The sequence below is a fragment of the Silene latifolia genome, chromosome X (genome assembly GCF_048544455.1).
Source record: "Silene latifolia isolate original U9 population chromosome X, ASM4854445v1, whole genome shotgun sequence".
NCBI lineage: Eukaryota > Viridiplantae > Streptophyta > Magnoliopsida > Caryophyllales > Caryophyllaceae > Silene > Silene latifolia.
This window is the reverse complement of record NC_133537.1, coordinates 292,563,076-292,580,489: the sequence shown is the minus strand read 5'-3', so window position 1 is coordinate 292,580,489 and position 17,414 is coordinate 292,563,076. Positions and strand designations below refer to the sequence as shown.

Sequence of the window (17,414 nt, the reverse complement as noted above, 5' to 3'; positions counted from 1 at the left end):
TTCTAAAACCTAAGTGAGGAGAAAAGGAGTTACGTAGTTTGTTTGTCATTGCATCATTAGCAAATCCCGGAGCTAGAAGTGTTGGATTTCATCGTTCTTTACACCGTTGTGATCCTTGTGTCGAGGGTAAGCTTTACATATAATTTTTATAGCATTTGGTTAATGTTGGTTAAACCCTAATTTGGAGATTTGGGGGTTTTTATGTTTTGTGTTGTTAAGGTAATAATTGTATGAATGTATGTATAGGAGGAGGATTCGTAGAGGAGAGATTTTGAGATAGCTGCTAGATCGTCTGATTCTGTGATTGCTTTCCAGGTAGGGTTTTCCTACTCGGTATTAAATACATGATGTGTTTGGTGGTTTCATTGTGATTATTGTTAAAGTATATTGTTGGTGGTTGTGACGGTTGTTGGTTATATTGTTGGTTGTATTGCTGATTAATATCGTTGATTGTTATTGTATCTGTCTGTGGTCTTCGGGGTGCGTCCCTGGCTGAGTGGAGTCACTTGCGGGAGTGGCTTCACGCCCTTGATTCGTCTTCTGTGGAACCCGCCACAGGAGGGGTGTGCACATTAATGAACATGGGTTTATCGCTCGATGGAGATGAGCGGGGCTTAGGTGGGAACGGCTGCGGTCCCCCACTAGCAGTGTGGAGTATCTATTGTGATGGGTACTCTGGTAGGGCTACACACTTTAGTGTGTAGTCAGTTGTGTGGAGATTGATTATGGAGTTTGGAGGATTGTTGTGTTGTTGAGCTGTTTGTGTACTTGTTTCGTTGTGGCTTTGTGTTGTGTAATTATTACTGACCCCGTTGTTTGTTTTGTAAAAATGTGGTGATCCATTCGGGGATGGTGAGCAGTTGTTGAGCAGGTTTGATACGATGTTTTTGGGCTAGCTGGGATGAGTCATCACTTGGAATTAGAAGAGTCTTCCGCTGTGTTAGACGGTGTCTTAGCTGTTCAGTTTTGATAGTAGACACTTTTGGATTTGGATATGTTGGATTTATCATTTTTGGTTTTGAACATGTAATCACTTAAACTATATTTACTTTTAAAGTACGTTTATTTATTGTCTTATGATATTCATTGCCTCGGGTAACCGAGATGGTGACGTTCTTATACCTGAGTGGTCCTGGTAAGGCACTTGGAGTATGGGGGTGTCACAAAGTGGTATCAGAGCGACGATCTTGAAACCTGTAACTAATGAACTTAATGAACATAGGGAGTCAAACTAAAATGAACCCGGGTAGGAGTTGTAGGAGCTAATGCAAAGACTTGGGAGACGTCCTAAAGTCGCGAACTCGTCCTACAATTTTGAACCGGTCACCATGGGGTGTATGTCGGGATCGCTATGTGTTTATCTTGTGAATGGTGTATCTATATAGTCATGTGTGGTATGAATCGGTGGATACATTCATGTGGACGATCGGAGATGAGTACGGAAAGATGGTGATGATGTGATTTTATATGTTATTGGTTGAAAGCATGTTGCATGATAGTTAGTTTACAATGTTGTTTTGAATTGTTTGAAAAGTATATGAGGATGATGAATGATGTGGTAGAAAAAGGAAGTAGTTCGTATATAATAATATGTGATGAATAATGATGTTGCAGGATGGCTGATTTATAATGTGTCTATACTAGTAACATGTGATTAGGGGATGCGATATGATTTTACATAATTTTGTTTGCGTAAACTTAAATAATAAGTTCATATACTTGTCTACTGTTGTGTCATATGCACTTGTTAGATGAAGAATGTGGTTGAAATGGGAAGAATTGATTGGAAAAGATGGAGTGTCAATTGCATGAGAATATGAATTTTGTGAATATGAATATGTTTAGGTGACGAAGTGGATTTGTAATATTGTTGGGTTAGTAACATGGAAATAGGATTTGTAATGTATGGGTATGTTTTGTGTTACGAAAAGTTATAAAATTAAAGCATGCGTGTAGTACATGATTAATAAGTTGAATGTTATATGAGCATGATAGATGTTATTGTTTAGTTTTGGTAGGTAGTAACATGTGTTTAGGGATGGTGGTTTTACAAATATCGAGTCACTTTTGTTCACCTTGTTGATGTTTAAATTTTTTTGAAAGAGAAAATCAAATAGTTATGTTGTCAGTATATAGAGAGGTTGTCTTTAAACCGTTATAACTTGAGATGCATAAATGATTTTAATGTGATTCCAGTTGAAGGTGATAGCTTGTTCTTTTACGATTCTAACGATAGGTCACACGCCCAAAACGACTAAGAAACGAGTGAGTTATGACCGTTTTACGAAAATTGGACAGTGCTAAGAAATGCGTAGGGTACTCGATCGAGTGGCCCTCACTCGATCGAGTAAACCTCTTGTTACTCGATCGAGTAACCCTTACTTGATCGAGTAGCCCTGGTAATTTGTTATACGTGCCTCTGACCTTCACCTACTCGATCGAGTAAGTCATTCACTCGATCGAGTGGCCTTTATTCGATCTAGTGACCCCTGTTTTGGGTCATATGCTTATCTTTTGACTTCGTTGCATATTATGTTTAATTCAAAGGTGTTCTTTTGCTTTCTTGTGTATTCTTTTACATGTGTGTCGGTCTTGATGCGTAAGTTGCCCAATCTTATGATGTAAGGAGTGGCACCTGTGGTGAGTAAGAGTTCGGTGAGTAGGACATGAGTTATATATGGTTGTGATAGATAATGGAAAGAGAAAAAGGAAGATTGGTAAGGCTTAATTGAGACACAGAGCATTTTTTGTGAGATAAGATGAGTGATATGATTGTGTGTTGAGTAATGAAAAAGTAAGTGAATGTGGGCAAGGGATGATGTAAGTCTAAGGAACGTGAGGATGAAAAGATTGAGAGGAAGGATGTGGATAGTGGCAACTTGAGATGTGTAAAGAATTATGGAGGGAGATGGTTAGGAATCGTGTGGGTTAGGAATATATGTAGTGAAAGGTCGTTTTAGAGGGATTGAGAAGAGTGGTATATAGTGAACTTAATGGAGACATGTCGCGACGTGGATTTGCAGATAGTGAGTGAGTTTGAGAATTTGTGGTGTCAAGAGGTGAAACTAACGTGTGATTTCCTTGGGCAAGTAACGGTATGAAATGAGTTTTGGAAAAAAAAGGGAGAGATTGGGGATCAGTGTGAGTAATAGCATGAGATGGTCTAGACTGATTTTTGGTAAGTGTGAGTAATAGCAGGATAAGAAAAGATCGATGGTAAGAAAGATTGAGATGATACTAATATGAAATAATGGAATTTGAGTTTTGGAGCAATGAAAGGGTAACTGGATTACCAAATAGTTAGGTAGAAGGAATAAGGAGTTGAACTATTAATTGGTATTGTTGAGTGTAAAGAGAAAAGAAGGATAAAAGTGAGCTGAGAAAAATGTTGACCGGAGTTATGTGATATAGAAGTAAGGAATCGTCGAGATTTATGATACTATCATGAGGATGTTAGTTAATGGTTATATAGGAGTTTCAGGACAACATGATTAGTCATGCGTTTCGAGGAATTAAGGGAGTAAGAAGTTGGTAGAGTATCTGCATGATATGAGATTTTGGTGGAGAATTAGATGACGATACAATTAAGGATGGAATTGGAAATAATGTTGAGGTAATTTTTGTTGATGGGTTTGATGTTCGTTATTTGGGATGTTAACCAAAGATAGGAAAGAAACCATGATGTCTAGAGATGAGTGTAAGAGACTTGATGTCCGAACGATGGCAGTGTTGAGGTGTTGTCACTAGTGGTTAAGGGTGATGATAAATCGGAAAGATGGCCATTCTAAAGAGGTTGATTTTTTAGAGGCCGGATTGATATGTACGTTTGTGAGGAAGTATAAGATGTGGTCTTAGGAGGCGGTTGCTAGTAGTTGAGTATTAGTTGTATGGTTATATTTGGCAGGGGGTGATGGTTATGCGAATGATAAAATGTGTTATGAGGGGCATACGAGTTAAGCTCGGGCGAGAGGTAACCTTTACCAGGTGGTAACTTACGTGATCAGGATTGACTAGTTGGATGTGATTATGGGTCTAGGAGGTGTAAAAATGTTTGTGTGAGGTTCTGACCTCACAAGAAGTGGTATGGTCTGATAGTTATAAAGTTGTTATTTGAATATTTTGTAATGCATGTTGGGTACGGTAATCTAATGGAATGATGTTCAAAAGTGATAGTTTGGGTGATCTGGCATGGCTAGTTATATTGGTATGTGTATTCATGATATATGTTATTCGGTGAAAAGGTATGGATGATATTCATGAGATTCTTGTCTGTTTATTCCGTATAATATGTTGTGTTGTGATCTAGTAAAGCAGTTTTGAGTAAGTTTTCTTGTCCGGAAAGTTATACCGAGTAAGTGCTTATGGGAATTGTATGTGGTTGTGATGTCTATCGATGTGGTTGTTGTGCCTCGAGTGGTTATCCGGGCACGGTACTTCGTATTGTGATGCGGGTATTTTCGCGCTGCGGTGCGGCTGTTGGTGGCGGTGTTGCGATGCCGACACTGGTTGTGGTGGAGTAGGCGGGATGATTACGATTCGAATTTCGAAAGTACATACCAGTTATACATAGATTGTTGTTTTGTTTGATGTTGTTTCCTGTGAGTTTCAGTTTGGACAGATAGACGGTTGTTTTGTTTATTGATGTTTCTTACTAGTTCCAAATTGGGCGTGAGGGAAGAGTATGATATAGAAGGGCATTGTGTATGTTTCTGTTACCGGCATGGTATAGTGATATTATGTTGATGGGACACAGTTGTGAGAGGTTGTTACAGTAATTGTGATCTTGTTTTAGATGAGGCATTAGTAGGCATGGTGATGGCAAGTGAATGGTGGAACATGTGTTGTACTGGTCTGACAACTGCAGATAGTTCATAATCTTTTATTGAGACAGTGAGTATAGGGTGTTGGGAATTAGTTTCATGTGAAGTGTGGATGAGTTTTGTGGTAATGGAAGAAAAGAACTTGAGGATCTAGTGCGAGTGTGTGTAGTAATTGTGGATCGTGAGTTATGAGTATGGAGATAGGTGCATGTATAGAGGACTATGTCGTTTTTGCGGTAATAGGTAACAATTGAAGTTTTGGTTAAGCTAAGGATTTTGTGATATAAGTTAGGTGATGTGCCGAATGAATTGAAGTATGGAAACTGTTAGAGGAAGAGAGCCCTGGATATGGGAATGGTTGTAGGTGTTGAGGTTATAGTCAGTTATCGTTGACATGCAGTGGTAATAAGGATTTTGGGATGTATAACAAAGGATTTAGTATTAGTGAGTTACGAGGACGTAACATTTATCTTAAGAGGAGTAGGATGCGACAAAAAAGTTTAATGGTTGTACATGTAGTAGCAGATTTGGAAGTTGAGTCTTGATGTAGAATAAAATATGGATTTGTGTTGTGGTTGACTTTGTTAAAAGGCCATGGCCGTGCTTGTAGTAGTTCGATGTTTAGGAATGAGAGAATACTTTGATAGTGTTGACAGTTGGATGATGATGTTTAGGGAGTTCGAGGATGTTGACAGTGGGATGAGGATGTTTATGAGTGTGAGTAAACTTCGAGGACGAAGTTCCTTTTAAGGGTGGTAGAATGTAACATTCCATTTGATGTTATGAGTGTCTTGATATCGCATTTTCTAGTGGATAATATGTTACGGAGCTTGCAGTGTTTGTGGATAGTAGTTGGTAGTGTTTGGAGTTGGTGTCGAGAGAGACTATGATGTAGTTGATACGATATCGTGATCCATGTTGTGGAGGTAGGCATAGTTGATGGAGTTGGTGTTAAGAGTTCATGTTTGATAGGTTGGGGTTTTGTTTTGAGACTTTAGTAGCGTAGTTGTGTCTTAATCGAGTTAATATGTTTGTTTTGGGTATAGGTTGAACTTCGGGGACGAAGTTCCTTTTAAGGAGGGAAGACTGTAATACTACGGTTTTATGAGTCTATGGGTACTCTATCGAATGGAGCTTACTCTGTCGAGTAAGTAGTTGTTGACGCAAAACAGTAGTCTGCCTGTAGGGTACTCGATCGAGTAAGTTGGGTACTCGATCAAGTCGGGGGCACTCGATCGAGTAAGTGAGTTTTACGGGCTGAGTTTGTTAGGTTTTGTTAATGATGCGAGATAAGTATAAAAGGTTGTCCGTCACTTTCTTAGTTTCTTTTTATCTATTCTAAAACCTAAGTGAGGAGAAAAGGAGTTACGTAGTTTGTTTGTCATCGCATCATTAGCAAATCCCGGAGCTAGAGGTGTCGGATTTCATCGTTCTTTACACCGTTGTGATCCTTGTGTCGAGGTTAAGCTTTACATATAATTTTTATAGCATTTGATTAATGTTGGTTAAACCCTAATTTGGAGATTTGGGGGTTTTTATGTTTTGTGTTGTTAAGGTAGTAATTGTATGAATGTATGTATAGGAGGAGGATTCGTAGAGGAGAGATTTTGAGACAGCTGCTAGATCGTTTGATTCTGTGATTGCTTTCTAGGTAGGGTTTTCCTACTCAGTATTAATTACATGATGCGTTTGGTGGTTTCATTGTGATTATTGTTAAAGTATATTGTTGGTGGTTGTGACAGTTGTTGGTTATATTGTTGGTTGTATTGTTGATTAATATCGTTGATTGTTGTTGTATCTGTCTGTGGTCTTCGGGGTGCGTCCCTGGCAAAGTGGAGTCACTTGCGGGAGTGGCTTCATGCCCTTGATTCGCCTTCTGTGGAACCCGCCACAGGAGGGATGTGCACATTAATGAACATGGGTTTATCGCTCGATGGAGATGAGCGGGGCTTAGGTGGGAACGGCTGCGGTCCCCCACTGGCGGTGTGGAGTATCTGTTGCGATGGGTACTCTGGCAGGGCTACACACTTTAGTGTGTAGTCAGTTGTGTGGAGATTGATTATGGAGTTTGGAGGATTGTTGTGTTGTTGAGCTGTTTGTGTACTTGTTTCGTTGTGGCTTTGTGATGTGTAATTAGTACTGACCCCGTTGTTTGTTTTGTAAAACTGTGGTGATCCATTCGGGGATGGTGAGCAGTTGTTGAGCAGGTTTGATACGATGCTTTTGGGCTAGCTGGGATGAGTCATCACTTGGAATTAGAAGAGTCTTTCGATGTGTCAGACGGTGTCTTAGTTGTTCAGTTTTGATAGTAGACACTTTTGGATTTGGATGTATTGGATTTATAAGGTTGGTTTTGATCATGTAATCACTTAAACTATATTTACTTTTAAAGCACGTTTCTTTATTGTCTTATGATATTCATTGCCTCGGGTAACCGAGATGGTGACGTTCCTATACCAGAGTGGTCCTGATAAGGCACTTGGAGTATGGGGGTGTCACAGCAGGAGCAGCGGCAGCCCCTGGAAGAGGAGCAGCAGATGCTGCGACCCTTCGAAGAGGCGCAGCTGCTGCTGCGTTTCTTCTCGACGTCTGGTATCTGCTGTTACGTAAAAACAGTTTTATAAAAGGGTTTTTCTAAGTCGGTTTTAAATTTACTTTTGACGTAAACCTTACATTAATTGGTGCAAAAATAAAATACAATAAATAAAGATGGGATTTACACCCTCAGACTTACATGTTTGATGAAACGATATTGACTAAGTTAACGTTAGTGATTGCTCGACACGAATGTATGTAGAAAGTGCCCTTGTTGGAGGATTTTAGATTAATTGATTAATGTGTAGTGGTCAAATTGGTCGGTCATGCAACGTGACTGGTACTCAGAATAATCTGAGCTTACGTGGTCGATTGATCAAGTACGTAGATGTCAAAAGCTTAGAGCAAGGTCTAGAATGCAAAGAGAGAAGAGAAGGGCGGACACTCGCGTGAAAAATATGGAGATCGGAGGTCTCTATTTATACCAAAAAAGTGTGAAGAGTTTTGGAATGACACAAACTTTGGAAAGAAATCACGGAAATATCCCGTAAACAGCCAAAGAGGGCTGGAGAAGAGGCGCAGCAGCTGCTGCGGTTGACACGGCTGTCACAACCCTATCAAAAATAAACCAACTGGCTCAACTAATAAATATAGTAGAGGTAAGTCAGGTATCGTATCCACAGGGAGATGGAAAAATGTATGCTAAACTAAGTCTGTCCGAGTAGCCAATTCTTAGGGGTTTTAATGGTTTGTTCTAAACTACGGAGGTTAAAAGAGAAAGAGAGAAAAATAAATCAACAGATAGAGAGAAGCAGCTAGGACAGTCGGTTCACCATGGTTCTTTAGGAGTTTAGTCTAGGGTCATTGGTCAATACAAATTCGGTCTGCAGGGTAGGGAAAAGGTCATTTCGGTCCGCTATTCGCCCTAAAGCATTACTAACTTAGCTTTCACCCTCATTAAAATGCTCTATTGTTTACTGCAGGTCTTACCCCTTCCAATCTTTCGATCCAGGTCAAGGTGTACCAAAGTTAATCATCTAAATGCGTCGGCTCAAGCAGATAATTACAGTTAATTGCAGTAATTAACAACACATATCTAATTTATACCGAGCCCTAATCACCTATTCATCACTCCCTAATTACCATGGCTCCCCTATGTCCTAGCATAGAGGGATTAGCTATGCATGATAGATATTGAAGATTTAATTATAAACAAAACAAATAAATTAAGCATAGCAAACAATTAGATAAGAGAAAGAGAAATCAATAGAAAAGATAAGAACAAGAATAAAATTGCAATAAAGATTAATTAAGATGAAGATTAGAAAATACCGAATACAAGAGAGTAGCAATGGAGTAATTAGTCTAGAAAATAAAGTTCTAAGAAAAAGGATGATGGAGAAGAGAAGAGGAGAAGAGCTCCATATGACTGTTGTCATATGTCTATTTATTCCCAAATTACAAAAGAATATCCGAAAATTAACTAAAATCCGCGTATAAAACTAATCCTCTCGATCGAGCAGAATAAAACTACTCGATCGAGGACAAAACTCAACAAACCTCTCGATCGAGTAACACGAGTACTCGATCGAGGACTTCAATAACCAGCTATTTCGATCGAGTGAAGGGAGGACTCGATCGAGGAATTTTAGCAACATAAAGCATTCGATCGACCAGTTTCAGCAGCTAACTTGGTCGATCGAGCTATATTAGCACGAGTGAACTCTTGAACACCTTCCAAGGCCACTTCACGCATCTCTAAGTGGCAGATTCCAAGATCTGATCCCTCTTTCCTCAAAATGCATAAAAACGGGGCAAGTTTAGGCTTGATTATGCTCCTTCCGGCTCATTCCTGCAATTAATACAAGACAGACCAAAGTAGGCTATTCGGGGGACACTTGTAGCTAGATGCCACATAAATAACACAGAAATGCGTGTAAATATAAGGTAAAAACCATATATAAAATACACGCATCAAATCTCCCAAAACCAAACCTTTGCTTGTCCCCAAGCAAACTATAAATGCAACTAAAGACAACTAATGGAACGGGACCAACTAACAGCTACAAATTGTCCACCAAAGCCAATTTAACGCAACAACCAACAAAGTGGCGAAAGGTAAGTGCAAACGAGTTAAATCAATGCTTTAAACTATTGAACCGTCGGCCTTGCAATACTCATAATATCGGACTCTCACGGGTCGCTCATCACAAAAATTAGGCACAAGGTGTGTTTGAAAGTATGAGATAGAAAGAAATAAAGACGCTCACCTAACTCGACCTATAAGAACATGCATGCAGCTAACATGAAACCGATTTCTACCGACCGTACATACGCACTCCAACCAATCAGGACCAAGACACACGCCGAGGACTTACATATAATGTGAGGTGAGACAATTGGGCAAGAAGGGGCAAAATGAATTTGGATAAGCGGAGGTAAAGCCAAGCTAGTACAACCATAACCAAATAGTAATCTCTTTCTGCTTCACTACTCAATACAAAATGCAGAACTGTGCCATTGTGGAAAAACATCACTCACATCAATAGGAGACTCCCCATAAGAAATAATAATAATAGGCATGGGAGTATTATTCAACGATATTTTTTCATATGTTTTTTTTTCTTCGTCGTTCTTTTTTCCTTCATATATTTTTTCAATCTTTTTCATTCCATTTTTTCCAATTCACTTCTTCAATTCATACCACCAACTTCAAGTCTTTCAAAGCAAGCCAAATAGACGTAGGTAACAGCATACCCGCAAAAACCACTGAACTAGCTTGCCAGGGCAGACTAAGTTTGGACGTAGTTAAGGGGTCAAAAGGTAAATTTGGCTATTGTAAAGTTTATGGGTAGTAATGAAAGAAGGGTTTGTAAGTTACCTCTCCACGTGTGTCACCACCGCAAACCGAATGCATATAGGTACTGAGAAAAGGGCGTCATGCAGGTGCAAATTGATGTTACATGCCTTATAGAGAGTACTACTCACATCCTATATGAAACTGGTCATGAATGTCACCAGTTTATCAAGCTCTAAATCTTATAAAGTATATATAGTTTGGCAATAAAAGAGTCAAGTCTATTCGTTCAGATAAGTTAAAACCAAAAACTCGTAGATTATACACATTACCATGCCAACAAAACATCAAGAATGTGCACGGCAAGGGTAAAAGACTCAAAGTAGCATAAAAGTTCATCGTTCCGACTCCACCTAAATGCAAAAATAAACGTGAAATTTTTTGAATTTTATGATATTTATTGAAATAAAACAAACAATGTATGTGAAAATTAATAAACGTGCAAATTGAAATGCAATAAAACAACATACAGACACAGATATGGATGCATACCTCCCCAAACCAAACCGTACAATATCCTCATTGTACCAAAAACAGGGAATGGGAATGCAAACTGAAGAGAAAAGAAGAGTGGAAGCTCGGAAAACTCACAATATAAGTGTGAAGTAGGGACCTCCCCAATCGAAAGGTAGAAATGCTCGATCAAGTGAAATGGCCATCAGAAGTTGTCGATCGAAGAAGTAAGAATCTCGATCGAGATGTCTCCTTTGGTGGGTACTCGATCGAGAAGAAGAGGGGCTCGATGAGTAACTTGAGCAGCAGAAGTGTTCGATCGAGGACATAAAGTACTCGATCGAACAGTCCACATGAAAAATCCTGCAAAAACGCAACAACAATTCCACGGGACTAACACCATACCTTAATGTTTCTTCTATAGTTCATAAAACTAACAAATAAAGCACACAAAACTCAAAAGCGAAATAAAACTTTTAACAAAAGTACAACAAATTACAAACCGGGTTGCCTCCCAGATAGCGCGGGTTTAAGAGGTCCCGCACGACCTTTTTGACTTCATGTATTTGGCTCATCAAGATTGTCGAAGTAGAGAACTTTAACTTTCCCAACCAAGTCATTTATTTCATAGTAATGCATCACGTATTGGCAATTGACTTTAAACCTCTTGCCCTCGGAACTCTCTAACTCAACGGACCCAAACTTAGTGACAGCAGTCATTGTATAAGGGCCACTCCACCTGGACTTCAACTTACCAGGAAATAGGCGCAGTCGGTCATTAAACAGCAACACTTTCTGCCCGACATGGAATTCTCGAGGTATGATCCTTTTATCGTGCCATCTCTTCGTCTTCTCTTTGTAGATGCGTGAGCTATCATAGGCATTTAGCCTAAACTCCTCCAGTTCATCTAGCTGCAATAAACGGTTCTGACCACACAACATAGGATCATAGTTTAGTTAACGAATAGCCCACCAAGCCTTACACTCTAACTCAATAGGTAAATGACAAGACTTCCCATAAACCAACCGATACGGTGATGCACCAATTGGTGTTTTAAAGGCAGTCCGATATGCCCATAATGTGTCATCCAATTTTAGACTCCAATCCTTCCGTGATTTAGAAACTACCTTAGCCAAAATCTCTTTTAGTTCCCTATTAGAGACCTCAACCTGTCCACTAGTTTGGGGATGATACCCTAAACCGCGACGATGTTGGACACCGACTTTAGACAGTATAGATGTAAGTTTCTTTTCTTTAAAGTGCATTCCCCCATCACTAATGACGACCCTAGGGACTCCAAATCGGGGAAAAATAATCTTTTTAAACAATTTGATCACAGTCTTGGCATCACAGTTAGGTGAAGCAACCGCTTTCACCCATTTAGACACATAATCTACAGCTACCAATATATACCTGTTACCTTTACTAGACGGGAATGGTCCTTGGAAATCAATGCCCCAGACATCAAAAACCTCGACCTCTAGAATGCCATTTTGTGGCATCTCATGTCTCTTAGATATATTCCCAGAGCGTTGGCAAGCGTCACAAGCTGAAACAAACACTTTAGCATCTGCAAATAAAGTAGGCCAATAAAAACCAGATTGAAGCACCTTAGCCACGGTTCGCGACGAACCGTGGTGACCACCATAAGAGGATGAATGACAGTCTTCTAGGATTGCTTTGGTCTCCCACTGCGGAATACACCGTTTGTAGAGACCGTCTGCACACTCCTTAAACAAATAAGGATCTGGAAGGAAGTTTACTACACTGTAGTGTATGGTTTTAATCATATAGCTAGAAGAGAGAGTCTCTGGGCATCTTTAAAACATTATAGTAGAAGTTGTAGTGAAGCTTGGGCAGTTGGTGGTGATTTTAATAATGTGCTCCAATATCAGGAAAGATTAGGCTCTGATGTTACCTCTGCTGAAATCAACCCATTTCAGGATTGTGTCTCTTGGTGCCATCTGCAAGACATCCCTGCTATTGGTTCTTATTTTACTTGGAATAAAAAACAAGGGGTTGAAACAAGAGTGTATAGTCGAATTGATAGAATATTGGTGAATTCTGAGTGGATTGCTAGGTTTCCAAATGCTTTTGCCAATTTCTTGCCTGAGGGCCTTTATGATCATTGTCCTTGCATTGTTCAGTTTGAGGCTGATATTAGAAGGAGTAGGGCACCATTTAAATACTACAACATGTGGTCCTTGAGTCCTGGTTTTGATGACATGGTCAAAGAATGTTGGAGGCAGGATGTTGAGGGTACTAAAATATTCCAGGTGGTGTCTAAGATGAAGAGTTTGAAAGGACAATTGAAGAAACTGAATAAGAATGAGTTCAATGATATTGAAAATAATAGCTCTATAACCGTTATGGCCTTGACTCAAATTCAGAAAAATCTAAGGGCTAGTCCTATGGATCCAGATCTCATTGCTGCTGAGAGGGCTTTATCTCAGGATTATGCACTCATGTTAAAAGCCAAACATATGTTTTTGATGCAAAAATCTAAAGCAGAGTGGGCTGTGGATGGTGATGACAACACTGCTTATTTTTATGCCAGTATAAGAAGTAGACGTAGCAGGAATAAGGTGATTCAAATTGTGATATGAATGGGGTGTGTCAGAAAGATGGGTCTGGCATCAATGCTGCTTTCATTGAGTTTTTTACAAGTATTCTGGGGACTAGCAAAGAGGTCTGTGATGTTCATTTTCCTACTGTTAGAAGAGGGAAGGTGGTCACCACTGAGATGCATTCTGTTTTGCTTAAACCTGTGACTGCTGAGGAGATAAAGGTAGCTATGTTCTCTATTCCAGGGACCAAAGCTCCAGGCCCTGATGGGTATTCGAGTCAGTTTTTTAAATATAGTTGGGAGATTACTAGTGGGGGTGTGATTGAGGCTGTTATGGATTTTTTCCAGCATGGAAAATTATTGAAACAAGTCAATAATACTGTGTTGACCTTAGTGCCTAAGGTTGAAAGACCTACTTCTGTTGCTCAATTCCGTCCTATAGCTTGCTGTAACACGGTGTATAAGTGTATAGCAAAGCTTTTGAGTAATAGACTGGGTGAAATTTTACCCCATATTATCAGCAATAGTCAGAGTGCATTTATCCAAGGAAGGGATATTGTTGAAAATATCCTGATTTGTCAGGACTTGGTTAAGCTATATGGGAGAAAGACTTGTTCACCAAGGGTTATGATTAAGGTGGACCTTCAAAAAGCTTATGACAGCATTGAATGGGAGTTTTTAAAGAATATGATGGTTGCTCTACAGTTTCCTGATAAATTTATTCAGATGATCATGGAATGTGTGAGTACCCCTTCTTTCTCTATAGCCCTTAATGGGGAATTTTTTGGTTTTTTCAAAGCTAGAAGAGGGATTAGACAGGGGGGCCCCCTCTCTCCTCTTCTTTACCATCTGTATGGAGTATTTGAGTAGGGTGCTACTTGTGATTCAGGATAAGGAGGGGTTTAAATATCATCCTTTATGTAAACCTTTGAAATTATCTCACTTGTGCTTTGCGGATGATTTATTGATGTTCTGCAAAGGGGAGCAGAGTGTGGTTGTCATGATGCTAAGGGATTTTGAAACGTTCTCTAGAGCTTCTGGACTGTGTATAAATAAGAGCAAATCTTGCATTTACAACAATGGGGTTCCTAAGGAAATTCTTTCTGAAATCCTAAGTATTAGTGGCATGGTGGCTGGCAATCTTCCATTTAGGTACCTTGGGGTTCCTATAGCTGCTAAAAGGTTAACTGCACTTGACTGCTCCATACTTTTTGATAGAGTTTGTGAAAGAATTAGAGCTATTGGTATGAGAAAATTGTCCTATGCAGGTCGTCTTGTTCTCACTAAGGCTGTTCTAAGTACCTTGCATACCTATTGGGCAAGAATTTTTATCCTCCCTGCTAGTATTCTAAATAAAGTGGAAGCCATTTTTAGAAGCTTTCTCTGGAAAGGGACAGAAGCTGCCAATTCTCCTCCTTTGGTAGCCTAGAACATCTGTTGTAGAAGCAAAAAGAATGGTGGTCTGGGGGTCATTGATTTGAGAAGGTGGAACAAAGCTGCCTTAGGCAAGTATGTATGGTGGATAAGTCATAAAAAGGACCATTTATGAGTTAAATGGGTCCCTTCCATTTACATTAAAAATTCTGATTGGATGACTTATCAACCTAAACCTGATTCTAGTTGGTCTTGGCGAAAAATCTGTAGTGTAAGGGATCATCTTAAAGCTGGCTATCAGGGGATCTGGTGGATGCAGACTAATAATACTTACACTATTAAGCAAGGGTACCAGTGGTTGGGAGATTCTGAAAGTTCACAGGACTGGACTAAATTCGTTTGGAATAACTTGAGTGTGCCTAAGCATTGCTTCATTGGGTGGTTAATTGTTGGAGCTTGTGTCCTCCACAGTTAGTGTGATAACGTATATAAATCTCTTATAGGTTCACAAGGGTATACTTAGTATTTTATCAGTTGATTAACGTTTATTTAATAACGGTTGGCTTGCTAGAAGTTTGATGTTATTATCATACTGATGGCGGTGATCAACTGGTCCCTAAAAGTCACACCTAAAGGATGTGTTTGAGAGATGTGATTATTCACATTGATGCCTTATATGACTAAAAGGTTAGTCCATGTATTTGACTAAACAGTTAGTCAATGTGATGATGAGACGATTATTTAATACAATTAAATAATATTAGCTGAGACGAATTATTTGTTAATTCGTAAATTGAATATAAACTGTTATATTTAATTAATGTATATAATGTTAGCTTAAACGAATTAAGATGTTAATTCGTAATTAAACGTAAACGGTTATATTTAATAAGCAAATTATAAATATGCGATATTTATAGTTAATGTATATATTATACGATATTGTCATAATAAATTATGACGGACCGGTATTAAGTGTGTGGACTTATTAATACAGGACGACATTAATGACAATAGATAATGAATACACATTTATACATTTTGAAAACCAACCTAAAATAAGAAGATATTTTCTTCTTATTTTTGGTGTGGGATTTCGGTTTGGTAAAAAAAAAAAGGAAAAGAAAATTTCTTCCCCATTTCTCTCCCATTTACACGATTAAAAGGGGAGAGGGGAATCATTTTTCTTGACCTAATTTTTGACCTAATTCTTTCATCACAAAACACAAAACCCTAAAAATAATTATCAATTTTAGGGATCTCTTTCTAGCAAGAACAAGGGTATTTCTCATAGCATTTTGGGTGCAACGATTAGGAGAATATCGATTTCAATATTGTTCTTAGGCCAATTTGCTAGAACCAAAGGTTAATTCTAAATCTCTATTCTTTTGTTTATGCAATTCGTTTATGACTAGTAATTTCATATATTATAATTCGTTATAATCCGAATTTTTCTTAATGAAATACACCGATATTTCCTACAAGTGGTATCAGAGCATAGGCCACGAAATTATTTTGTATGATTTTCATAAATGGATTTAAACAAAAAAAATTTGAAGAAAAAAAAAACAATTCGGCCGTGAGAAATTTTTTTTGCCGAGAGCAATTTTTTTTTGCCGAAATGATTTTTGATTTTTGATGTTTTGTTTCAATTTGATTTATTCATATTGTTATTTTAATATGTTAAGATGATAATATGATAAATTTGTAGATGTTTTGATTTAATAAGAATTAAATTAAAATGTAAATGGAAATTGTTTTGATATATGATGTTCATTTGTTTTGCTATATAGTTTTGGCATACATGAGATTAAATTGTTGTTTAAGAATCATGATTCATTAATTTAAATGTTGATGATTATGCCAATCTTGTTCTAGTAGCAACTTTAAACAAATTGTTCATATATATGGGGTTATTTTTCTCGAAAAAGAAAGATAGAAAAAAAACTGTTTTTTTGTTTTTTTTTTTGGCTGAAAGCCGTGAGCAAGAAAAAAAAAAGGTTGTTTCTTCTTTTTTTTTTTTGGAAAATGCCGAGAACAAAAGAAAAAAAACTGTTTTTTCGTTTTTGGTATAATGCCGTGGGCATTTAAAAAAAAAATTCTGTTTTTGTTTTTTTTTGTTTTGGCCAATTATTATTATACATTATTTCAATAATGTATGATTGTTTGTTGTGAAAAAGTTCACAAATTTAAGATACCTAATTATTTTAAAGAGGTTTAAAATAATGTTGGATTAATTCATATCACTAGCTAATGTGAATTAAGATTGGAATTATTGTGAGTAATTGAGGAATTGTCACATAATTTTAATAATTATAAAATAGGTGGTTTGGATAAATTACTCTACATAATTAAGGAATTATGTCTTGAATGATTAATTTATAGTTGATGCATTTTTATTTAGTTGAATGTTTTGTTGAATGGTTTATTTACGTATTTTTGCAATCGGTTGTAATTTGTAATACCTACTGTGGCCTTAGTTAATTATGTTTTCGTAATGATGGAAACATAATTTTGATGTAATTTTGAGATCTCGAATCTCCTTTAATTTTCTTTAGTATTATGGTTTTGAAATTAGAATGTAAATAGGTTTATTTTGTAATTTTTAATTGTAATTTTGAGAAGACTAAAGATGGAGATTGGATTGCTCACTCCCGCTACATGGACCAAGATGGAACATCAAGAGAAGCTTCTCGGGTCCTAGGAAGGATTCCAAAGTTGTATTTATGTTCTTTTTGGTAGATAGGCCACACTAGGACTTTATTTTGTTTTACGTTTTTCCATTCTTATTGCTTTTTCTTCGCTTCA

General features: G+C 37.9%; 1 protein-coding gene across 1 annotated transcript in view; it reads left to right on the top strand.

Annotated features, from left to right (window-relative positions):
- The window catches only part of LOC141620319 (uncharacterized), a 42,274-nt gene extending 29,002 nt beyond the window's left edge, over positions 1-13,272 (top strand). Inside the window, exon 3 of the mRNA XM_074437224.1 lies at positions 12,562-13,272. Within this exon, the coding sequence (XP_074293325.1) occupies positions 12,562-13,272 (711 nt within the window). The remainder of the gene's footprint in view (positions 1-12,561) is intronic.
- The last annotated feature ends 4,142 nt before the right edge of the window (positions 13,273-17,414 follow it).